The following is a 26,625-nucleotide window of genomic DNA, read 5'->3' as shown; positions in this document are numbered from 1 at the left end:
ATTACGAGATTTAGTTTTCAATGCATTAGATGCGTATACTGATATTTCGCCTATACTCTGTCATTACGATAAAAACACACTGGGTTATGATAACCGGGGTGATTTAAAGGTGTGTCATTATTTGAATCGTGGAGCTATTCAAAATTACGTTCAAAATCTTGTTCACATTATCATAGTTTTTTGCAACTGATATCAACAGCTGACGGAAAGAGTAAATATGAAAAAAACTAATATGTAAATATAACTTTTTCATATATACACGACACGGTGTAAAGTTTCAGAGGGGGAGATTTGAAAATCACATCCGTCATCAACGAATGCAATAATATGAGCGGATCCGTATTCATGAACGGAAAATAATCTACTTACTCCAAATCATCTGAGACATTTCTTCATCAAAACTCATTTTAATAATTGAAACATGATAAAAACAACAGAAAACACGAAATATGTTGTGATATGTGTTTTAATTCAAAGTAAAAATAATAACTGAAAAATATTCGTAATTGATAAAATGTATATTCCACCTATAAAATAAAGGTAAGTTCTTCAATGTAAAATACATCTACGAGTCATCGGCAGTAGTAAACAAAACTTAATATACAAAGCAACCATGTTTAAAATGCGCGGAGGACAAATCCAAAAATAAAGGGCAAAATTAATACATACGTAAACTCACTAATGCCAACAATGAGTATGTTTACTGGACTTACAAATTAAAAACAACTAAATCACGTCATCAATGAGAAAGGGAACAAATGTCACACGACGAATCACATTCCGAAATTTAACAAAAATGCTGCAAAGTTAGTTTCCTCTTGAGTCGCTGATTATAAATGATGACAAAGGATTATTAATTTTTCTGCCGGACTACTGGTTTGATAACAAACTGTATTTGTGCTGGAGGCGACTAAACACGTCCCGGACAGCACTGGCTATAAGGAAGTTTCGACTGTCACGTGTAAATCCCGAGCGTGGACCATTACAGGAAGCCTCTCTGACACATGGAAGGGTGATATCATTCGAGACATGAGGGACCTGGGCCATTGTCCCGTGCATGCTACACAGGAAGTTGAGTATTTCTAAGCGGAGTTGCTGCCAGAGGGCGCGTCGATGTGGATGCAGGATATCACGTGGAATAGTGTTGTCTGTACAGACTATGTCGACAAACACAAGTAGGTGGGAGACAATGATGTAATCAATAGTCACCTGTAATATAATATAAAACGTACCAGTATACAAAATGAAGATAGTTTCTGTTATATCCGGAATACAGCTTTTAGAGTTTCGAATTTATGATTATATCAAAATAATTTTGTCCATCAACACATCACATACTCAAGGCATATATATTACATCTATAATAAATCAATGATGCTGAAAAATACGCTATATCACTTGTTATCAGAGTAATAAGACTTATAAATACTCTCTCTGATTTCGGTCAGAGAGACTGAACTTACGTTTTGAGAGGCAGATATTTCTTCTGGTCCAGGCAGTCCTATCACTTCCTCAGAGTAAATCTCAGGCAATGGCATCATTTCCTGGAAAAGTAAAAAAAGTCAGCGTCTACATAATGATACAGCATAGGACTCATCCACATAGTCAAGTACCACCCAATCTTTAATACCAGTTACTGATACAACTTAATCAGAACAAGATTGACGATTTAATGAGAGTAGCAGACAAGTACTTCAGGAAAGGAAATAGTAGAATGTAGATTTTGAAAACCTCTTTAATTATACCAGTTCTTACGAAAAGTTTCCTTCCTACGAATAATTGCCGCTAATAAAATCTAACATGGGTCTGTTCCACGGACAGGGATATATCAACACGAGTGTCAGAGTTTGGCCAGTCAGGACGAGGCTCGCCGAGTGCTGGCCAGCCAAACTCTTACACGAGGGTTCAGATATCCTTGTTCGCTAAACAGACTCATGTTTGATTATTTTTCTCACATACTTGCAAGCAAATGTAATTTTTATGAATGTTTTTTTATCGCACTATCTTCAATGCACCTTGGAATGTGCGTCAAAATTGATGACGTCATAATTTACGACTTGGTTACTCAACGTAAAATGATGCCGTTACTTGATGGGGAGCAGCGTCATATAACGCGTGCCGGCTGTCTTTACCCGCTGTGTAAGATCGATTTATCTTTTCCCTAGCAACCGCCGGATAACCATGTGAAGGATGTGAGAATCTTTATTCTCTTGTTTTCAGAAAAATATGAATGGCGATACGAATATATGGTCATATTCTAGACACATTTTGTTAAAATCTGATAATACCGCAAATTATTTCTTCATAAGCACTTTCCTCAAGTCAAAAATCGACATAATCGATATATGATGCAGTTTTGATTATATCTTTTAATCAAATAATGTCTAAAAGTGGACTTCATTTTTACAGTGCAATCACTAGACCTTTACTATGAACAAATGTTATTTTCTATTGTGTGATAATTGTTATTGTTACGATTTCCGTATTCTTAACACGTAATTTGAGAATACGTTTATGATGTTAGCCGAAAACTACTACCTAAAATTATTGACAGAGGTGCATAAGGAGTTTGAGCTTGTATCTTTATTTATTAAATTACATCCCGTTTTGTGTCAATATTGTACAGTTTCAATATATGCAATCGCCAACGAAGGCCGTGACTGTCCATTAAGTTACCTGCAGTTGTTCAATAAGTAACTTCTAGCTGTCTTCTGCGTACTTACAAGACAGCTGCAGACAATGCCTACATTTTCCACTGGATATTATTATAATGCCTATAACAATAGGTGACATCACAACTGTGTTTTGAGTTTATATATACTAAGGTCGTTCAATGCTCAAAGATATTTATTATAAATATCGATAGGCGACTGACAAAACTACTAATCATTATGAAAGTGCCCTTTATTTAATGCTTTTTGTTGATTGATGAGCCTCACTATTTCGATTTCCCTATTGTGAATATATTTGTTGACAATAACAAAATAATTTATGTCATTCAATACTCAAAGCATTTCCGTTTTAACTGTCGATAGGTGACCTACAAACCTACAATCCAGGGGTTCTAAATTTCCCTTTGTCAAGTATCAGGTGACGTCAGTGAAGCTGAATTTTTTAAATTGTAATATTTTTAGTGACTTAGAGTTTTGATTATTTCATTTTCAATGCAGAATATTTCTTAAAGAATATTTTAGATATTTATATGATTTGTTATATGTGTTATATGACCTTTGGAAACATATTATTTAAACTTTAGATGTCATGTTACAATATACGTAACTGTGATAGGAATATGTATTCCTTTGTTACGTAGCTTCCCCAAAATCGCATTCATATTGATATGAAAATAAGGCAAAATGATGATAAGGCATCATGGTGAGTTCATAAATAAATAAATAAATAAATAAATAAACTAATAAATAAACAAATAAATGAATAAATAAACAAATAGATCAACAAATGAATAGATAAACAAATAAATAAATAAACAAATAGATCAATAAATGAATACTGATATATATATATAATTTGTCTTCCTTCGTCATTTGTGTTACTATGTCATAAATCTATTTATTAGCAAAATGTATTATTTACACTATGTGTTGGTGATGCGAAGATATAGATTTGAATTTCCTGTCGTAGTTGTACCGAGAGAAATAATTTGTCAAGTAGTATATATACCAATTTATACAAATTGGGGTCACTTAAACAGCAAATCGAAGTTACCGACGCCTACTTACATAACTGTCCCTGAGTTGGTTGGTTAGGCCTTGTGCCTCCTCCACTTTGGGTAGAACATCATTCCTATGTAAAGGTCGAATAGGCATGAACAGAGGAGTGTCACTATAGCTGGGCCCACACGGTGAGTTGAGACCATATGGTATGTATGAAGTTGACCTTTCGGAGCGAATAAAACGGGCATCCGCCAAAACTACTATTGTCACCATCAAACAATACAGTATATCTGTAAAATATAGATCAAAGGGCTAAATTACTATCATATCCAACACCGCCTCAAATTGACCCTGGCTGTTCACGGCCGATAAAGCAAACAAACATATAAAGTGTTTTGATTTTAGATTAAAACTGCCTTCGCCAGTCTTGAAATTGATTGGCTTCATACCGATTGTACAACAATCGATCACAGAGAGGCATTACATTCAAAGTGGTATTCATTTTAATTTCGAATTTTATACATCTTGAGTCTGATACTGTAAACGGTTTCATTTGGGCGTACTCGAATTTTCGCGCATTTACAAATTTTAACAAATTGGCGAAATGCAGCATTAGCTCATTCTCATATTTTCTTTTTTTTAGGAATATCACATAGACAGTGTAAATAGCGTGATCATAATTTAGCGCAACACTTTAAGAGCAGAAAACGCCAAAATAAGACTACCGCTAAAATATTTATGTCTGCAGTATATAACATCAATAATGAGACTTTTGTCGTCATGTTATATCAACTCATATACTCATATGATCCAATAAATAATGAAATACATACATATCTAAATATTATCGCATAAAATCTTATAAACTATTTGTATTAAATATTCAACACCACCTATTTAAATACATGTAAGTTAGAATTGTGTCTTAACATTATATATACTATCTCTATGTAGTAGACTATTATATAGAAACATGTTTTTATACATATGACGGAGCTTGACATCAACAGTACCTCGCATTGTATTTCTCTCAAAGTAGTTTCTCTTTGTCATTTCTTCTAAATATTCTATTGTCGTTGGTTGGTTCTCGTTAAGTAAACAATTGTCAGTGAAATAAACTGTGAAAATGTTATACTTTTATAAGTGATATTGCGGTTTTTTTTTGCTTTTTTTTCAAATATCGTTTCAATGGAAATTATACATACGTTATCAAGTGTGATTTCCACTGTCACATTTTGATTTTCCACACCTCATGACGGCAGTTATTTTCCACGTCAGAAATACCACGCTGCACCCTTGAGGTTTGGTCAGTAGTTTGGGATCCGTCGATGTAACATAATATCGATGTATGGTATCCCTTTGATATGTCTTTCCAAATTCCCGTAAATATTTTTTCATCAGGCTCTTCTAGAACGGACATATCCATTAGTCTCCATTAGTGTAGTGTATTTTGAGAATGTTTCTTTCCGTAAGAATTGATACGTGTTATTACATATACCGAAACATTTTTGGCACGAATGTTACTGTTACTGACATGACATCAAGAGAATAAAATGTAAACTCTAGTGCGATATGATGTTCGGCGTGTTTTATTTCGCTCATAATTGTTGAGTTTAGATGTACTTCCTCACTCTCCTGTAGTGAGATTTGTTAATATATGCTTCCCGTTTCGCCCCTTTTGTCAATTGTTATTGTTTTGTTAAGTATCCTAAGAGGCTTGATACAGTAGTCGTGATTTTCATTATTCAACGTTTAATTCTTTGTAACAGTTTGTGTAGTATTACATATTATATAAACGTTAGCATTTATTTCGCTGGATTGTTTAGTTTATTTATTTGCAGTTGATGTTATAACCTCACACTATAGGTTAAGCAACATTTTTCTTCATTTAAAAAAATCAAAAAAAAAATCATAGTTCTTGTTTTTCGTGTATGGATATGTCTGCTTATTCATTTAGCTGAATATTAGCATTCAAAAATAAATCAGCAGAAAGTGAAACCTGATGAGTTGCTTTGTTCATCTTTCCTGGCCATGAAAATTAATGAAAATCACCACGTTGGTGGCCTATTGTCTCTAACTTAACAATTTCAGTTAGATTTCCTCAAAATTACCACAAATTAACTTTCACCAGCGTGTAGATGCTTGCGTGCAGTGTCGTTTTATTTTATTGAAATATGAAAAAAAAAAAAAAATTAATCAATTTTTTTTTCGGGTGAAATTGTATATTTTTTCGTTATGTCTTATGTCCAATGAGAAATTGGTGTTTTCAATTAAATGAATTTTGAGGAAAAAAAGCGAAAACTGATCAGTTTCTTTCATTTTTGATGAAATTGATTTATTAAAATCTGTAAAATATCATAAAATCAGTAAAACACTAATTACGATATGTTAAAATTATATTCTCGGTGTATTATAATATAGTGATGTTTTATTTTTATCACTGTACCCATCAAAGGGGGTTTCTTTACTTTGACATCAAAATGAGACAGCGTGAATCATTACAGAACTGCGTAATGGAATCTCCAAATATAAATTCTATCGTGAACATGGTTAATGCACCCGTACTTCAAGACAAAAAACAAAAACAAGTTTACTCTTCTTTATAAGATTCTGATAGAAACCACTCTGATTTATTTGAATTAATCAATTAGGTCGTATTGATTAAAATAATAAACTCATATTTTGCAAAAAAGAATGTATTGTTTCTCTTCCCATTTGTAGATCAAACAATTTTAAATCTCACACAATATTGACGCATTTCGAAACAAAAAGACTGATACAGAAGAACCAAAATGTTTCGCTCTTCTAGAAAGACAGAATGAAATATACTGCATTGTACAAACGTTTCGTGCTTTTAGAACTTGCCGTTGATAGAACAAGAAAAAACAAAGAAGATAAAAGGAAATGCCAAAATCTGGATGGAAATTGTAAAAGACTCATAATTCAATTAAAATTTAACAAGCTTCGCAAACGCAAGGCTGGAGGACCTATGGCATGTCTGTCGTTATGGATCTATTGGTCTGTATCTCATGAGTGGAAGGACTCGAGTCATGGATGGCTGTGCCTCGGTTCTCAGCAATTATGATGTACACTCCACTTTAGTAGGGAACAACCAACCAATTGAAAAAATAGATTTTCCCTGTCATGAATTGAATATGAAAATGCTGGTTGATGAAAACTATGAGAACGTGTTATCGTCGCCATTTTGTCAAAATTATTGAGATACTTAGTGGTTTCGTTGCCATTTCCCCATTGACCGTTTTAGAAGTTTTCTTTTGAATGAAGGATGAATTATGTATGTAGGTGTGAACTATACTGGAGAATGTTTTGGAGAAATTTTACCAATGACAAATGGTGCGTATTTTTAAACATCTGATTGTAAGACTGTCCTATAAACTCTTCATATAGTCATGAAAAATAAGCAACTCAGTCTCGTTATGTTCGTTTTTATATGAAGCTGAAGTTATCACAAGAGAGAGATTTAATGTTTTGTCAAGAATTACAGCTACATTTTAGATATATTAAAGGACTTGTTATCTGTAACATAAAGGAATTTTTGACCATGTCGATCGTGTGTGTACATTTGTACATGCTATTTGAGATCACTACAGACCAGTCTGCATAAGTCAATACTATCAATGTGTGTTATGTAATCAATTCCTCTAAGTTTGATCATTTTCCTTAGGTAAACATTCTTTTTCTCGATAGCAGCATCCAAGCTTCCTCAACCTGCTTCTAGTTTAAACTTTCTGTTATTTCATTTCAAGCATAATGATACATTGTACAATATTTCACTGGGAAATAGGAACAAGTGTCACAGACACTTATGTAAACCTATCACCATTATTAAACAGACACTTATGTAAAACTATCACCATTACTAAACAGACACTTATGTAAACCTATCACCATTACTAAACAGACACTTATGTAAACCTATCACCATTACTAAACAGACACTTATGTAAAACTATCACCATTACTAAACAGACACTTATGTAAACCTATCACCATTACTAAACAGACACTTATGTAAACCTATCACCATTACTAAACAGACACTTATGTAAACCTATCACCATTATTAAACAGACACTTATGTAAACCTATCACCATTACTAAACAGACACTTATGTAAACCTATCACCATTACTAAACAGACACTTATGTAAACCTATCACCATTACTAAACAGACACTTATAACTTCAGTACATGATAACACCATTCATCCACAAACACTCACTCGCAAACGTGTTTACCAATGATTAATGGCAACAACACTAATCTAAACTTAAAGTCAAGCTTTGGGGTGAAATTTAATCATTTATTGCATTTTGCCAGTAGAATATAGAAATTTATCAAACTAATAAAAGTTATATTTTCACTGCAGCGATGAGCAGTTAAAATATAAGATTTTGCAGTGAAAATATAAGTTTTGCAGTAAAAATATATAGAGAATAATACATACCTTTTTCCATATCGGACCCAATATTGGCCCCGAGACCCCAATCCTTGGGCCAATATTGGGGTCTCGGGGCCAATATTGGGTCCGATATGGAAAAAGGTATGTTTTATTCAATTTATTGTATTCTTAGTAATAAATCACAGAACATTAATCAAAACAACTATTATAACTTGACAAGAAAAATCAGATTCAAATTTTTAATGTATTGAATTATAAACACTTTATAATATTGAAGTTTTTTAAGTCTTTATGAAGTTCATATCTGTCAAATTTATAATGATTTCTAAATAAGTTCCTTTCCAAAGGTGTTTCTACCATGTCACTGATCAAGGATCAAGAATAAACATTGATTTGAATCAGTCAGAATCACTGTCAATTATCATCCTTGCTCTTTTCCTGCCCCTACATGTACTTGCTTCCTGATCATCACATTGCTTTGAACAGAAATTAAATATCACATTTCCAGTTATAGTTGCCCCACTCAAAATTGATTTTGCAAATTCAACATTCTTTGCCTCATGATCATTAACAGGAACGACAGAAGGTTTCGCTACATTCATCTCTTGATATTCAAATCTGTGTATATCATTTAGCACTTCCTCAACAAGTTCCTGGGAGGTTCGAATCTCCTGATTGAAAGTTACTGTTTCAGCATTTGTATGGTCCATTCCATGACCCAACGCTGATTTAGAATGATAACTGGTCAAAATTGCAGACATTTGCTTTTGCTGGTTATGTGAAGCATGGCTATAATTGTTAATTGAGCTAACGTCAAAACCCGAGAGACCCGAATAGTTTGATGAGACGCAAAATTTAGAGGTGTTCCGCGAAGAGGGCCAATACAGGGTTTGGGGTGCATTACTGAATCAATAATGCATAGGGTAAGGATTACGGATCGGGAGATTTGGCTCCATAATGCATATGCGAAAAAACCTGTATTTATTACTAAGTATACAATAAAAGTTATGACAGAATATTTCGATATTTTTTACTCGTGCTTCGCACTCGTGAAAATATCGATATTCTGTCATACTCGTGAAATATATGTTATATTGAACGGAAAACCATTCAATATCCTCTATATTCTTCATGTTTACATGTCATATTACTCTACTGAAGAAAACTTTCCAGTTTTAAGTAAGTGATCCTGTCCAGTTAGAAATATTATTTTATTATCAGATAAAGAAAAACATTCCTCTCCAAAAAGTAGAAATTCTAGATTAACATCATAACGCAAACAATGTAGGTAGCGTCTTCTTATTTGACCGTATCTTCTACAATCTAATAAAAAATGCTTGTCAATGTCTTCGATTTCACCGCATATACATAACGGAGACAAAGACATTTTTTTTGCAAATAAATGGTCATTTAAATAGCTACACTAATTTGTAGTCGTGCATGTTATATTTGACCCTTACTGGTACCTAAACTACAATATATGGGCGTTTTCTTAGTGTATTGCTTTTGAAGGTAAAATTTTAAAGCAGCAGTAGGCGGATTTGAGCGAACATTTTGTGGAAGACTATTCCACTGATCTATAACAGAAGGTAGGAAAGATAGTTTATAAAAATAGGTTTTGCACAATATTGATATAATTAAAGTATGGTCCGAGTTACCTGTATCATACTGATGACCTTCAGATACAGTACTCGGGATGAGGCTATATAGATACTCTGGTGTATATTGTTAAACCATTTTATAGAATTGAATAATTACATGAATTTGCCTCCGAACAAATAAGCTGACCCAGCCTGATTTTATAAAAAGTTGTTCAATGCTTACTAATTTAGTTTCACCTGTTACAATACGGGCTGCTTCAATATTGAGGTTTTCAAGTTTTTTGCCCAAGTTCATACGGTATATTTCCCCACACAATATCTCCATACTTTTTCTAACCCTAAAAATATCAGTATAGTTCTGGGGCCCTCTGTTTTCTCTCTAGCAATAGGAATACCAAGTTCATCACAAACTTCCCCAAACTCTCCCATCAAAATGCCACATCTTCCTGTGTTAGCTCTACCAGCAAACAAGACATCATCTAAATAATGATCCAATGATATCTTCCCAGACTTCTTCACTATCCATTCAATAAACCTAGCAAGATCTAATAAATGAAAAAAATAGATTGATTGTTAAAGAGGCTTGCCCGCAGAGAGATCAGAAAAATTGGCCAATAGAAAAAGATTTTTTACACATGACAGATTGTTGGAATTGTTGAGTTTTTCATTTTATTTTCCTTATAAAACGCTGAAAAGTGATATTAAAACCTCATTTTTTAAATATTATTTATTTAATCGCAACCCGCAATAAGTCCCCGCTATAAAGTGGAGTCTAATTTGATTGACACATCAAAGAAACAAGCACGTGCACAGTGCCGCACAGTGTAACTTCAAAGGCAGCGGCGATTTACAAAGAAGATTTGCCGTTATATTCCATATATTTCCCTCTCAGGTTGAGTTTTAAAACGTCTTTTAAATACATATTCTGTAATTGTTTTCAAGAAATAAAGTCGGAAAGCCTCAAATTTTGTCACATAGAAACGTGTACTGACGTTTATTTAGTGATCGGAGATGTGCCGTTTACCGGTCCGTCTGCGGGTAAGCCTCTTTAAGTGTTCCTATCAAGTTGGAATTATAATGTTAGCATGCAGTTGAGTTTAGTTTTAGTTATAATGTAGTTGACAGGGACATGGGTCTGTCAAACTACCTTTGGAAGAGAAAAAGACTTCGATGTGCTGATGGAAAGATACATTATTTATAGGAACTTGGTTCATATGAAGGAAAGGATGATTTTGAGGTGTATTTTTTCTGATGATGGTGATGGTTTCCGATTTATTAGGGTTAAAAACTTCAAGCGACTGACGTGACCATGCATTTATTTTTTCCAAGTCCGATTCTAGAATTCCATGTGTCGTTATAGGATTTTCTTCAGCCATATACAAAGACGTATCATAGGCAAACTGTTTTATCATTGAATTTATATCGGAAACGAAAGCTTTACTGATGTCGCAAAATACTGCACGGATTTCTTTGCCTGAGTCTAGAGTCGTTAGATATACTGAGTAATTGGTTTATAGTAGAGCAACCAGGTGTGAACCCCGATTGACAGCTAGTAATAAGACTATTTTGACAAAGGAAATTTTACATGTGTTTGAATATACAACGTTCAAATACTTTTAATAGACATCTAATAGAGATATCGGACAATAATTCTTAGTGTCATCACGGTTTCCTTTTTTATATACACTTATGACATTAGTTGTTTCCATGACGACGGGACTTTTGACATGGTAAGGCATTTATTGAAGAAACGGGGTAGGGGATTACAAAGAACATCAGCAGTCTCTTTTAATACTTTGAGGATGACTAAATCGGGTCCAACTGATTTAGACTGATCCAGATTAACCAATAATCCTTTACATCATTACTTGTTACCGTAATATGACTAAGCTTGGTAGAAGAGATACACGAGTCATCTCCCGGAAGTACGGTGGCAGAGTTATCGAGTCATCAACGTAATATTGGCTAGAAACATATCAGTTAAAAGTTATGGCTTTATCACTATCTTCATCATAATAAAGACCGTCACTACTTATAACTGGAACGCTAGTTTTGTCTGTATCTATTTTGGTGAACTTTTAGAGGATTTTCCACCATGACTTGGTGGAACAATTTGGGACAGATAGTTCTAATTAGTTTTTTTTAAATAATTTTCTTTAGACTGCCTAATTAGGTTGACGCACTTATTGCGAGTATGTTTAAACTCTAAGCAGTCACGTTTTATATTAGTTTTTTTTGCCTTTTTATGTATTTTTTTTACGTATTGTAATCAGTCTTTTAATGTCGTAACACATCCAAGGCAGATCTCTATTTTAACAGCATTCTTTTTATTCGGGATACAAGCATGGGAAATACTATCTAATACGTCAAAATTTTTTACAAGACTCATCTATTTCATTACAGTCAAAGGTTTTATTAACATTATATATTCCAAATACAGGACAATGGTATCGTAATGGTTGCTCTAGAAATGACTCAACGACAAATGTTCGTTGTAGTATTTCAGGGTTACTGAAAAGAATAAGGTCTAGCATAAAGAAAGTATTTTCAGTAAAATGAGTGCATTTGTTTACTAATTGTGTAAGGTTGTATGTATCCAGAATATTACATAAATGTCCCTTGTGGGGATGATTTTGAAATAGGTTTACGTTAAAATCTCCTGTTATAACAATATCAGAGATTCCTGTGTTAAAAGCTCGAACAACAGATTGCTCAATTTTAATCCAGAGTTGAACATTTGAATTTGGGGTCTGTAAAATGTTCCGAACAAAAAATGTATCTTTTTGAAAGACATTTCGATCCAACACTTTCAACTCTATCAACATTAAGATCATTACGAGATTTAGTTTTCAATGCATTAGATGCGTATACTGATATTTCGCCTATACTCTGTCAGTACGATAAAAACACACTGGGTTATGATAACCGGGGTGATTTAAAGGTGTTTCATTATCTAATTCGTGGAGCTATTCAAAATTACGTTCAAAATCTTGTTCACATTATCATAATTTTTTGCAACTGATATCAACAGCTGACGGAAAGAGTAAATATGAAAAAAACTAATATGTAAATATAACTTTTTCATATATACACGACACGGTGTAAAGTTTCAGAGGGGGATATTTGAAAATCACATCCGTCATCAACGAATACAATAATATGAGCGGATCCGTATTCATGAAGGGAAAACAATCTACTTACTACAAATCATCTGAGACATTTCTTCATCAAAACTCATTTTAATAATTGAAACATGATAAAAACAACAGAAAACACGAAATATGTTGTGATATGTGTTTTAATTCAAAGTAAAAATAATAACTGAAAAATATTCGTAATTGATAAAATGTATATTCCACCTATAAAATAAAGGTAAGTTCTTCAATGAAAAATACATCTACGAGTCATCGGCAGTAGTAAACAAAACTTAATATACAAAGCAACCATGTTTAAAATGCGCGGAGGACAAATCCAAAAATAAAGGGCAAAATTAATACATACGTAAACTCACTAATGCCAACAATGAGTATGTTTACTGGACTTACAAATTAAAAACAACTAAATCACGTCATCAATGAGAAAGGGAACAAATGTCACACGACGAATCACATTCCGAAATTTAACAAAAATGCTGCAAAGTTAGTTTCCTCTTGAGTCGCTGATTATAAATGATGACAAAGGATTATTAATTTTTCTGCCGGACTACTGGTTTCATAACAAACTGTATTTGTGCTGGAGGCGACTAAACACGTCCCGGACAGCACTGGCTATAAGGAAGTTTCGACTGTCACGTGTAAATCCCGAGCGTGGACCATTACAGGAAGCCTCTCTGACACATGGAAGGGTGATATCATTCGAGACATGAGGGACCTGGGCCATTGTCCCGTGCATGCTACACAGGAAGTTGAGTATTTCTAAGCGGAGTTGCTGCCAGAGGGCGCGTCGATGTGGATGCAGGATATCACGTGGAATAGTGTTGTCTGTACAGACTATGTCGACAAACACAAGTAGGTGGGAGACAATGATGTAATCAATAGTCACCTGTAATGTAATATAAAACGTACCAGTATACAAAATGAAGATAGTTTCTGTTATATCCGGAATACAGCTTTTAGAGTTTCGAATTTATGATTATATCAAAATAATTTTGTCCATCAACACATCACATACTCAAGGCATATATATTACATCTATAATAAATCAATGATGCTGAAAAATACACTATATCACTTGTTATCAGAGTAATAAGACTTATAAATACTCTCTCTGATTTCGGTCAGAGAGACTGAACTTACGTTTTGAGAGGCAGATATTTCTTCTGGTCCAGGCAGTCCTATCACTTCCTCAGAGTAAATCTCAGGCAATGGCATCATTTCCTGGAAAAGTAAAAAAGTCAGCGTCTACATAATGATACAGCATAGGTCTCATCCACATAGTCTAGTACCACCCAATCTTTAATACCAGTTACTGATACAACTTAATCAGAACAAGATTGACGATTTAATCAGAGTAGCAGACAAGTACTTCAGGAAAGGAAATAGTAGAATGTAGATTTTGAAAACCTCTTTAATTATACCAGTTCTTACGAAAAGTTTCCTTCCTACGAATAATTGCCGCTAATAAAATCTAACATGGGTCTGTTCCACGGACAGGGATATATCAACACGAGTGTCAGAGTTTGGCCAGTCAGGACGAGGCTCGCCGAGTGCTGGCCAGCCAAACTCTTACACGAGGGTTCAGATATCCTTGTTCGCTAAACAGACTCATGTTTGATTATTTTTCTCACATACTTGCAAGCAAATGTAATTTTTATGAATGTTTTTTTATCGCACTATCTTCAATGCACCTTGGAATGTGCGTCAAAATTGATGACGTCATAATTTACGACTTGGTTACTCAACGTAAAATGATGCCGTTACTTGATGGGGAGCAGCGTCATATAACGCGTGCCGGCTGTCTTTACCCGCTGTGTAAGATCGATTTATCTTTTCCCTAGCAACCGCCGGATAACCATGTGAAGGATGTGAGAATCTTTATTCTCTTGTTTTCAGAAAAATATGAATGGCGATACGAATATATGGTCATATTCTAGACACATTTTGTTAAAATCTGATAATACCGCAAATTTTTTCTTCATAAGCACTTTCCTCAAGTCAAAAATCGACATAATCGATATATGATGCAGTTTTGATTATATCTTTTAATCAAATAATGTCTAAAAGTGGACTTTATTTTTACAGTGCAATCACTAGACCTTTACTATGAACAAATGTTATTTTCTATTGTGTGATAATTGTTATTGTTACGATTTCCGTATTCTTAACACGTAATTTGAGAATACGTTTATGATGTTAGCCGAAAACTACTACCTAAAATTATTGACAGAGGTGCATAAGGAGTTTGAGCTTGTATCTTTATTTATTAAATTACATCCCGTTTTGTGTCAATATTGTACAGTTTCAATATATGCAATCGCCAACGAAGGCCGTGACTATCCATTAAGTTACCTGCAGTTGTTCAATAAGTAACTTCTAGCTGTCTTCTGCGTACTTACAAGACAGCTGCAGACAATGCCTACATTTTCCACTGGTTATTATTATAATGCCTATAACAATAGGTGACATCACAACTGTGTTTTGAGTTTATATATACTAAGGTCGTTCAATGCTCAAAGATATTTATTATAAATATCGATAGGCGACTGACAAAACTACTAATCATTATGAAAGTGCCCTTTATTTAATGCTTTTTGTTGATTGATGAGCCTCACTATTTCGATTTCCCTATTGTGAATATATTTGTTGACAATAACAAAATAATTTATGTCATTCAATACTCAAAGCATTTCCGTTTTAACTGTCGATAGGTGACCTACAAACCTACAATCCAGGGGTTCTAAATTTCCCTTTGTCAAGTATCAGGTGACGTCAGTGAAGCTGAATTTTTTAAATTGTAATATTTTTAGTGACTTAGAGTTTTGATAATTTCATTTTCAATGCAGAATATTTCTTAAAGAATATTTTAGATATTTATATGATTTGTTATATGTGTTATATGACCTTTGGAAACATATTATTTAAACTTTAGATGTCATGTTACAATATACGTAACTGTGATAGGAATATGTATTCCTTTGTTACGTAGCTTCCCCAAAATCGCATTCATATTGATATGAAAATAAGGCAAAATGATGATAAGGCATCATGGTGAGTTCATAAATAAATAAATAAATAAATAAATAAACTAATAAATAAACAAATAAATGAATAAATAAACAAATAGATCAACAAATGAATAGATAAACAAATAAATAAATAAACAAATAGATCAATAAATGAATACTGATATATATATATAATTTGTCTTCCTTCGTCATTTGTGTTACTATGTCATAAATCTATTTATTAGCAAAATGTATTATTTACACTATGTGTTGGTGATGCGAAGATATAGATTTGAATTTCCTGTCGTAGTTGTACCGAGAGAAATAATTTGTCAAGTAGTATATATACCAATTTATACAAATTGGGGTCACTTAAACAGCAAATCGAAGTTACCGACGCCTACTTACATAACTGTCCCTGAGTTGGTTGGTTAGGCCTTGTGCCTCCTCCACTTTGGGTAGAACATCATTCCTATGTAAAGGTCGAATAGGCATGAACAGAGGAGTGTCACTATAGCTGGGCCCACACGGTGAGTTGAGACCATATGGTATGTATGAAGTTGACCTTTCGGAGCGAATAAAACGGGCATCCGCCAAAACTACTATTGTCACCATCAAACAATACAGTATATCTGTAAAATATAGATCAAAGGGCTAAATTACTATCATATCCAACACCGCCTCAAATTGACCCTGGCTGTTCACGGCCGATAAAGCAAACAAACATATAAATGTTTTGATTTTAGATTAAAACTGCCTTCGCCAGTCTTGAAATTGATTGGCTTCATACCGATTGTACCACCCAAAAAAGGAAAAAAAAAAAAAAAAAACCCCTTTCGTATCACGGGCTTTTCAAATTTTTAAAAAGGGTGGTTTCATTTTAATTTTTTTTGGTTTTTTTAAAATTACTGACTGTAAAAGGGTTCAAAATTTGGCACCTTTGGAACAAAAACCCAAAAAAAAAAAACCCCCCAAAAATTTTTTTGCCATTCTCAAAAATTTTTTTTTGTTTATAAATATCCTAGCAAAAAAATTAAATACTATTCTAAAAATTTTCGCAAAAACTTTAAAGAAAAAAAAACCCCAAAATAATTTAATTAAAGGGTAAATTTTTTATTCTCAGTATAACTAATAGAAACTTTTTTTCTTAATTAATCAACATAATCCCTTTATTTTTCCCAATATTTTCTTTCATTTTCCCAATATTTTTTCGTTTTGGGGGTTATAAAAAATTTTCTAAATTAAACTAAAAATTTATACTTTTAAGTGAATTGGGGGGGTTTTTTTTTTTTTTCAAAATCTTTAATGAATTATAAACTTTTTTAATTTTTTTACGGGCTTTTTTTTCCACAACAGACCCCATTTTTTTCCCCTCAAAAAGTATTATTTTCTTTTTGTCATTCCCTTAATATCGGGTTTGGTTCCCTTGTACTTTCCCAAAACCCCTAAAATTTTTTATACTTTTAGAAGGAATTCCTTTTTTTTTGTTTTTTTTTTTTCCAAAAAATCTTTATTAATATACCAAACTTTTTTTAAAATGTATTTCACTGCCAAAGGAAAAATTTTAAACCTCAAATTTACGGGGTTTTTTTTCCCAAAGTAGAATTTCACCCCACCCTTTGGGGTTTTTGTTTCCCGTTTGCCCCCTTTTTAAATTTTTTGTTTTGGTTCCCTTTAAAAATGTTTTTAATTCCTTTTAAATTTTTTAACGTTTTAGAAACATATTTTAAAGTTACATTAGTGTTGTTTTTTAAAATTTTTTGAGGATGTTTCCCCTTGGGAAGAATTTTTTCTTTAAAAAAACAAAAAAAAAAATTTTTTTTTGGGGAAAGTTCTTTTTTACTGAAATGCATTTTAAAAATAAAAAAGCAAAATGCCTATGAGTTGCTTTTTATTTCCGCTAAAATTTTAAAAAATTTGGGGCCCCCATTTCCTCCTTTAGTTAGATTTTTAAATTAAATTCTTTCCCCGGTTTTCGCTTTTTCTTTTATTTTTTGAAATTAAAAAAAAAAAAGTATCAAATTTTTTTTTTTTTTTTTTTTGGGTTAAAATTTTTTTCTTTATAAACGACATACCTTTTTTTTTTTTTTTTTTCGGGTATGTTTTTTAAAACCCAATAATTGAAAATTTTTTTATTTAAAAAAAGAAAAAAATCATTTCTTTGTTTTTGAATGATTTTCAAATTTTTTAAAAAAATTTTCATTAAAAATAAATGACCAAAAAATTATTTTTTTTTTTTTCTTATAAAAGTATGAAAAAAAACTTTTTATTTTTCAAAAAAAATTTTTTTTTTTCCCAAATAAACAAACCCCCCATTTGGGGTGATGTCCAAAAAAAAAGGTAAGAAACCAAAAAAAAAAAAATAAATTTTCGTAAAAATTTAAAACCCCTTATTTCAAGAAAAAAAAAAAAAAAAAAAAAAAAAAAAAAAAAAAAAAAAAAAAAACTTTCTTTCTTTAAAATTGTTTATTCTCTTTAAAAAGGGTATAAAAGTTTTAAAAATTAATTAAAATATTTGTGAAAAAAAAAATAATTTTTTTTATTTTTAAAACTTTTAAAACCAAAAATTTTTTGGGCTTTTTTAAAAAAAACTTTTTTCAAAACCCCAAAAATGCTTTAAGGGGTAAATTAAATTCTGAAAATGGTTTTTAAAATTTCCTATGCGAAAAACCAAAAAAAAGTTTAAAAACTTTAAAATTGAAAAAAAAACCACTTATTTTTTAAATAAATTTTCAAAGTTTTAAAAATTTTTTTTTAAAAAAAAAAAAAATTAATTGGGGGGTTTTTTTTAAAATTTTTGACCATTTTAAAAAAGGGAAAATTGACGCACGAAACGGCCCTTTTTACCAAAAAAAAAAAAAAAAGGAAAAAATTGTTTTCTCGAAAAGACCCAGAATGCTATTTAAACTTTTTGTTTTTTGTTTCTTGAAAACGAAAAAAAAAGAAAAGGAAATCCAAAAATTTGGGAAATTTTTTCATTTCCCTTATTTAAAAACTTCCAACCATTAACTTGGAGTTGCCCTTTTAAAACCCTTTCTGTATGTAAATTTTGGAAAACTATTATAGGTTTTTTTTAAAAATATTTCCCCAAGGGGCCCCAAAATTTTTAAAAAATAATTTTTTTATTGAATAGAAAAATTGTTGAAAAATATGAGAAAATTTGTTATGGTTTTTTTTTATTTTGGTAAAATAGGAGAAAGTGTTTGTTTTAAAATTCCCATTAATTTTAAGTTTTTTTCTTTTAAAAAAAAGGGAAATTTAGTTTGTTTTTCTTTGAAAATTTTTGGTTAGAAAAATTTCCCCAAAAAAAATTTGGGGTTTTTAAACCTAAGTTGTATTTCTTAAACCTTCTAACAAAAAAAAGCAACTAGTTGTTTAAAATTTGTTTTTTAAAAAACTTTAAAATATCACAAGAAAAAATTTCTAGGGTGGGTTTTTCAAAATTAGTTATTTTTTAATTATTAAAATTGTTTTCCTCAAAAAAATTTTTAACCCCTTAAACTTTGTATTTAACAAATTTTCCAAGAATAACCCCCAAAAATTTTTAAAAACAATTTGTTTAAATTTTAATCAAATTTCCTTTCCTTTAAAAAAATTTTTCTTAAATAAAATTTTTTTTTTTAAAAAACTAATTTTTAGGGTGGGTTTTTTTAAAAATTTTTATTTTTATTTTTTAAAACAATTTTGAAATTTTGAATTTTTCACTAAAATTTTGGAAAAGGGCCCAAAATTTTCCATACCTTTAAAAAGTTTTAAATTCCCCCCCCCCCCCCCCCCCCCCCCCCCCCCCCCCCCCCCCCCCCCCCCCCCCCCCCCTTTTTTTTTTTTTTTTTTTTTTTTTTTTTTTTTTTTTTTTTTTTTTTTTTTTTTTTTTTTTTTTTTTTTTTTTTTTTTTTTTTTTTTTTTTTTTTTTTTTTTTTTGAAAAATTTTTCCCTTTTTTAAAAGGGAAAATTTAAATTTTTTTTTTCAAAAAAATTTTTAAAGGGATTGAAAAAAAAAAAAAAGGGGCCCCCTTTTTTTTTTTTCAAAAAGTTATTTAAAAAAAAAAACCCCTTTTTTTTTCAAAAAAAAAAAAAAAATTTGACCCCCCCCCCTTTTTTTTTTTTTTTATTTTATAAGTTTGCAGTAAAAATATAAGTTATGACAGAATATTTCGATATTTTTTACTCGTGCTTCGCACTCGTGAAAATATCGATATTCTGTCATACTCGTGAAATATATGTTATATTAAACGGGAAACCATTCAATATCCTCTATATTCTTCATGTTTACATGTCATATTAATCTACTGAAGAAAACTTTCCAGTTTTAAGTAAGTGATCCTGTACAGTTAGAAATATTATTTTATTATCAGATAAAGAAAAACATTCCTCTCCAAAAAGTAGAAATTCTAGATTAATATCATAACGCAAATAATGTAGGTAGCGTCTTCTTATTTGACCGTATCTTCTACAATCTAATAATCAAAGTACTGAAAGTACTGTAGGAGGCGTTAGTCAGATGTAAAAGGAGATATTTGAAATAAAGCAAGAATACAAATTAAACTGATATCAACATGACTAAACATTTCCACTTAAGTGTGTCAAACCAACCGGACATAATGGTTTTCACAGTCCTGATGAATGTAATGGTTTAGACTGTTCCGATATACATAATGGTTTTAACCATCTTAAAGTTTCAAACCTACTTCTAAAAGTAGTTAAACATTTATTATTTCAATCAAACCTTTACTTAAGAAGTCAAACATTTTAAATTTTTTCAAATCAACTTCTACTTAGGTACATGTCATTAACATTCATACTTTAAACCATCTTTTATACTTAAGTAGTTCAAAATTTGCATTTATGTGTTTAAAAAAAACTAATATTTTATAGGCCTGGGTATTAGAAATGTCGAAACAATATGATATGCATTTCGATAAGTTATAACAATACACGATATGTATTGAAAATACAGGGAGTGTCTGCTACTTTTTTTGTTGAAAGTGTGCAATGTCTTTCAATATCTTGTAAACAAAATTGTTTATTCCTTTCTATTTTGATCTTAGAATAATATCAAAATTAGATTGACAGCTTTTAAAAGTTATTACACTTTTTTTTCAACAAAGACCTCATTTGTTAAGGACAATTATTTTAAAATTAGATATCAATTCCATCTATTTTAATAGATCCAATGTCAATATTAACAATAAACTGTGACTTGTGATTTGTTGCTTTTTAATTTACCACCAAGATGTAGATAATAGCCTAGTAGCTATAGGTACTGTATATAAATATACAGCGTTTTACATGCAAAATATTGAAGAAAACTTTCATATTTGATATCAATTCAATATGATTGTATAAGTCCCTTGGGGTGGGGAAAGAACCCTGGGCCTATTTTTACATCAGGATTGTGTTCATCTCTTGGTCAATTTGGCTTAATTGACATAAATAACTTCTTCTCTGAAACTAAGCAATCGATATAGCTCATACTTGACTGGTAGCATCATTTTGGGTAGGGATTCAAAATTGTAAAAATGGTGGGGTTGACCTCTGGGGGGCAGGGTCAAAAGGGGTCAATTGGTTTCTCTGAAACTAAGTTATGGATATAACTCACATTGGTGTGGTAGCAATCCCTATGGGGTTGTACCCAAAGTCAATTTCATTTCATGGATTAATTGCACAATTTGGTATAACCCCTACATTTGTATGGTAGCATGGTTATGGGGTGGGTATTCAAAATTGTACGAATGTTGGGGTTAACCTCCCGGGGGCTGAAGGATGGGACCAAAATAGGTCTGACATTTTTAGAATAACAATAAACCAATGTACATGTACCCATATAAAATGCTTATGATATATTGACATAGAAATACCAGCGACAAATAAACTTAAGCATCATTCTTGTTTCATATCTCATAAAACCAGGTGAGCGATACAGGCCCTCTGGGCCTCTTGTTTTATCTGTGAAACCATTCAGATCCCAACTCCATAATCTTGCTGGACACCCCTTTTGAGCCAACAATTGAATTGCAATTGATGGATAATTTTTAATTTTGGCAAGAAAACATTCTTTAAAGGGCATGTCTGCATCATTTTTAATAGTTTGCCCTTGAAACTTCGCACACACCTTCATAAGAGCCGGTTCTTTAAAATGTGAATGAAGGTCAAGGTCAGAGAGATAAACTCAATATTTGTAGCCAGTCATACATGTTACATGTATCTGTTTGCCAAATATCCAGCCTTCATGTGTATGTGCAGTTTTGGGTCATTTTTTCATTTTGGTAGGAATTTCTTTTTAAAAGTGCCATATCTGCGTCATTTTGATTATTTGACCTTGATACATTGCACACACCTTTAAAAGGGCCGATTCTTTAAAATGTGACCCAAATTAATCATTTTGAAAGAACTTTGAATTTTTTTCATCATTTGACCCCCGTGACCTTGAATGAAGGTCAAGGTCAAATATAAGTATAACATTTGTAGCCAGCCATACGTTATCGATGCGCCAAACATCAAGCCTTCATGTGTATATAGATAAAAGAGCAGAAACCTTTATTCTGCAATTTTGGATTATTTTTTAATTTTGGCTGGAGAAAATAGCTTTATGATTCTTTTCCAAGTGCCATATCTTTCTGCCTTATTTTTATCTGATGACAATAAAATATGCACATTCTGTTTGAGTGGACTATGTTCTTTCATATGAAATGAAAAAAATAATCAATTTGAGATTTTTATTTTTGACATTCGAACCCATAACAAGTCGTTGGCCTTGACATTCTCTGACAATATGTCATTGAGAAAAGTTTGCCCTAACCACGTGCTAACCAATTTCCGATGAAAATGAAACAAATTATGCTAAAATATGTGTGATGAGTTTCCTATATAAACAGTTAACTATAGTAAAATGTATCCTCTCCCCAGGGAGAATGTGACACATAGGGGGCCATGAAATTAACAATTTTGATAAAACAGCTTAAGAACCTTTTGTACACCATTCTGCGATATCTTGGTCTTAAGAAGAAGACCGACGCATGAGGACAGATCAAATTATAATGGTGTATATTATGAGCTGAATGTCAAAGGATTGTAAACTCTGTACAAATTGTATTATATTATCAGGCAGTCAGCCTAAATGTATGTTTCATATCTACCATATTAGAAGTTTGATGTTTTGTACGATATATATATATACTTAATTTTTACACATACATTAAATGAGTTAGCTACTTTCATAAATTAAGATGTTTTTTCTAGAGTTTACTAGGCCGGATGAAATATGATCATGAGCAATCAGTATGGTCAATATGAGATTTGATAAAATGCCTCTCGTAGGTCAACACTCATGATCACTCAACTTCTTTTTGTAGGAGTCAATATTATATGTACGAGAATTAAACTCTCGCGATGTCTGTTGCACATAAGTACAAAGAAATACATTATCACTTAAGCCGAAAAAATTCACACTTAAGTAGCAATAACACATAATAGTCGAAAACCCAATATATGTGATCAGTGATAAGAAACAGTACTTATAAGCATTTTTGGCAATTTATCCTGAAACAGCTATAGCCTTCCATATTTGACATCCCACAGATTGTTGCTTGTATATATATATATATATATATAGTTTTAAAGGTCAACATTGGAAAAAACCTAAATGGTTATACATAAATTCATAATAAATAGAATTATTGACAAAAAATGTTTCATTTATTTTCACACTTTCTGGAGACCAATAAGGAGATTGATGATTATTTTAAGGGATATGTTCGCGACATGAAAATCAAACATTTTTAATTAAATTTCAAAAGCAAAATAGATTTATTTTGAAAGTTATGAGGAATATTATTATTGATATTTGAGAAAGTCTTATATTATATGGATTTGATATTGATTGCCAATAGATATACATGTATTTATCATTTTACATGAAAACAACAAAAAGTTATATTACATGAAAACAACAAAAAGTTGTACTAATAGGTTAAAATGCAATTGGTATACATTTTGTTAATCTACAATTACTTTGTATTGTTTAAATATTCTATGTAATACAAACATTTCACAGCTTGGTGCATACAAATGTATATATATATTACATGAAAACATTTGAAAAGGTTGAATCGTGAGCTGAATAATATATAAATAATTAAGACAAGCTGGTTCAATAATAATTTAGCATTTTCATATATATTACGAGTGCGAGTAGCTACTGCAGTAAACCTTATCACAGAAATCCAGATTTTGTATATTGTCTCTGTCGGGGAAGGTACAGCACAAATGACCACCACGACAGATATGTGCCAGTTTTCTTAAGTTTTAAAAAATAAACGATCGAATTCCATCACGCCATCACGTAGGTCTACCGATTCATGGATTTGAAACACAGGGACTTCGATCAGTTATCGCAGTAATCCGAAGGGTTCTGGGGTTGATATCGCCTTAAAGCTGATTAAAGTTTGCATATAGTATATAGCAAGATCGTCAGAAAATTCGGACTATAATCGCAGTAGATATTGTGATTTTGTGGTCTGGCCAGGCTTGAACAACTTATCGTAAACAGTTCGTCCTAAATAAACAAACACTTATTTCAGTGGGTCAACAAACAGATTTAAACTTTGTAAGCAACTTGCCTTTAATTCATGTTGATAGATATTAATTTCTAGCGACAAACATCAGTTTGATGCTTCGTGTGAAGCCCGTGTCCACGTGCCTCCATTTTGACAGGTAAACAGGCGGAACACGTGATCGCTAAATATCGGACTAAATCTCATAAAATCTCGTGAACAAACTACCAAGTTGTAAACAAAAGAAATGTTGTTAGCCAAAACCTGGAGGGTATTATGAAAATCGGGAATTTGTTTGCGCTTGGTTGTTATGCCATCTTTATTTCTAGTAGTTAAACAAGTGTCCTCTGTAAGGTAACGTCAGAATCTCGCAGTTATCTCCCTTCAAACAGTATTTTCAATATAGATTTGCAAAAAATCGATGCAGGTGTAGATATTTACAAGACATTATTCTTATTGTTTATTCAAAATAGTTCATGAAATGTTCAAAACATTATCAGCATAGTAAATACATTTCTGTGCACATCTACTTTGAATGACGGACTACAATGACGTGCCTCATACTTGGAACTAATTATAAGCGAATCATTACCCCTAGTTACAGAAACTACCACCAGAGGTCTCAAATTCCGGGCTTCCGCCGAAGAGAAATTTATACAGAATATACCTTTTTTTCATGTAATAGCACTTTATTTGTAGTCTTGATAGTTTTCATAAATGTATATATAGTTCAACTACACCATATATGAACCGAAAAAAACTACAAAATGAACTGTGAAAGGAAATATAACGAAAATGAAAGTGAGAGATTGTGACGCCTCCATAAAAAATGCTTGTCAATGTCTTCGATTTCACCGCATATACATAACGGAGACAAAGACATTTTTTTTGCAAATAAATGGTCATTTAAATAGCTACACTAATTTGTAGTCGTGCATGTTATATTTGACCCTTACTGGTACCTAAACTACAATATATGGGCGTTTTCTTAGTGTATTGCTTTTGAAGGTAAAATTTTAAAGCAGCAGTAGGCGGATTTGAGCGAACATTTGTGGAAGACTATTCCACTGATCTATAACAGAAGGTAGGAAAGATAGTTTATAAAAATAGGTTTTGCACAATATTGATATAATTAAAGTATGGTCCGAGTTACCTGTATCATACTGATAACCTTCAGATACAGTACTCGGGATGAGGCTTATATAGATACTCTGGTGTATATTGTTAAACCATTTTATAGAATTGAATAATTTCATGAATTTGCCTCCGAACAAATAAGCTGACCCAGCCTGATTTTATAAAAAGTTGTTCAATGCTTACTAATTTAGTTTCACCTGTTACAATACGGGCTGCTTCAATATTGAGGTTTTCAAGTTTTTTGCCCAAGTTCATACGGTATATTTCCCCACACAATATCTCCATACTTTTTCTAACCCTAAAAATATCAGTATAGTTCTGGGGCCCTCTGTTTTCTCTCTAGCAATAGGAATACCAGTTCATCACAAACTTCCCCAAACTCTCCCATCAAAATGCCACATCTTCCTGTGTTAGCTCTACCAGCAAACAAGACATCATCTAAATAATGATCCAATGATATCTTCCCAGACTTCTTCTTCACTATCCATTCAATAACCTAGCAAGATCTAATAAATGAAAAAAATAGATTGATTGTTAAAGAGGCTTGCCCGCAGAGAGATCAGAAAAATTGGCCAATAGAAAAAGATTTTTTACACATGACAGATTGTTGGAATTGTTGAGTTTTTCATTTTATTTTCCTTATAAACGCTGAAAAGTGATATTAAAACCTCATTTTTTTAAATATTATTTATTTAATCGCAACCCGCAATAAGTCCCCGCTATAAAGTGGAGTCTAATTTGATTGACACATCAAAGAAACAAGCACGTGCACAGTGCCGCACAGTGTAACTTCAAAGGCAGCGGCGATTTACAAAGAAGATTTGCCGTTATATTCCATATATTTCCCTCTCAGGTTGAGTTTTAAAACGTCTTTTAAATACATATTCTGTAATTGTTTTCAAGAAATAAAGTCGGAAAGCCTCAAATTTTGTCACATAGAAACGTGTACTGAAGTTTATTTAGTGATCGGAGATGTGCCGTTTACCGGTCCGTCTGCGGGTAAGCCTCTTTAAGTGTTCCTATCAAGTTGGAATTATAATGTTAGCATGCAGTTGAGTTTAGTTTTAGTTATAA

At 32.0% G+C, this 26,625-nt stretch overlaps 2 protein-coding genes across 2 annotated transcripts; both read right to left on the bottom strand.

Moving 5' to 3' along the window:
- Nucleotides 1-469: 469 nt before the first annotated feature.
- LOC117339701 lies at nt 470-5,228 on the bottom strand. The gene is made up of 4 exons (XM_033901418.1): nt 4,880-5,228; nt 3,741-3,964; nt 1,464-1,544; nt 470-1,209 (listed from the first exon to the last, which is right to left on the bottom strand). Exons 2-4 carry the CDS (start codon nt 3,945-3,947, stop codon nt 871-873), a joined length of 627 nt encoding a protein of 208 aa, XP_033757309.1. The 5' UTR covers nt 3,948-3,964; nt 4,880-5,228; the 3' UTR covers nt 470-870.
- Nucleotides 5,229-13,410: 8,182 nt separating this feature from the next.
- Nucleotides 13,411-16,488, bottom strand: LOC117339741. Its single transcript, XM_033901456.1, has 3 exons — nt 16,271-16,488; nt 13,995-14,075; nt 13,411-13,740 (listed from the first exon to the last, which is right to left on the bottom strand). The coding sequence occupies exons 1-3, from the start codon at nt 16,475-16,477 to the stop codon at nt 13,411-13,413; spliced, it is 618 nt and encodes a 205-aa protein (XP_033757347.1). The 5' UTR covers nt 16,478-16,488.
- Nucleotides 16,489-26,625: the final 10,137 nt, after the last annotated feature.

The sequence above is a fragment of the Pecten maximus genome, chromosome 12 (genome assembly GCF_902652985.1).
Source record: "Pecten maximus chromosome 12, xPecMax1.1, whole genome shotgun sequence".
NCBI classification, from domain to species: domain Eukaryota; kingdom Metazoa; phylum Mollusca; class Bivalvia; order Pectinida; family Pectinidae; genus Pecten; species Pecten maximus.
This window is presented reverse-complemented; position numbering and strand designations above follow the sequence as displayed.

Excerpts from the sequence above, each read along its gene's own strand:
- LOC117339741 (XM_033901456.1), bottom strand. The coding sequence starts at position 16,477 with ATGGTGACAATAGTAGTTTTGGCGGATGCCCGTTTTATTCGCTCCGAA. Across the intron at positions 14,076-16,270 it reads ACCAACTCAGGGACAGTTAT|GAAATGATGCCATTGCCTGA; the intron begins GTAAGTAGGCGT and ends TTACTTTTCCAG. Across the intron at positions 13,741-13,994 it reads AAATATCTGCCTCTCAAAAC|GTGACTATTGATTACATCAT; the intron begins GTAAGTTCAGTC and ends ATTACATTACAG.
- LOC117339701 (XM_033901418.1), bottom strand. The coding sequence starts at position 3,947 with ATGGTGACAATAGTAGTTTTGGCGGATGCCCGTTTTATTCGCTCCGAA. Across the intron at positions 1,545-3,740 it reads ACCAACTCAGGGACAGTTAT|GAAATGATGCCATTGCCTGA; the intron begins GTAAGTAGGCGT and ends TTACTTTTCCAG. Across the intron at positions 1,210-1,463 it reads AAATATCTGCCTCTCAAAAC|GTGACTATTGATTACATCAT; the intron begins GTAAGTTCAGTC and ends ATTATATTACAG.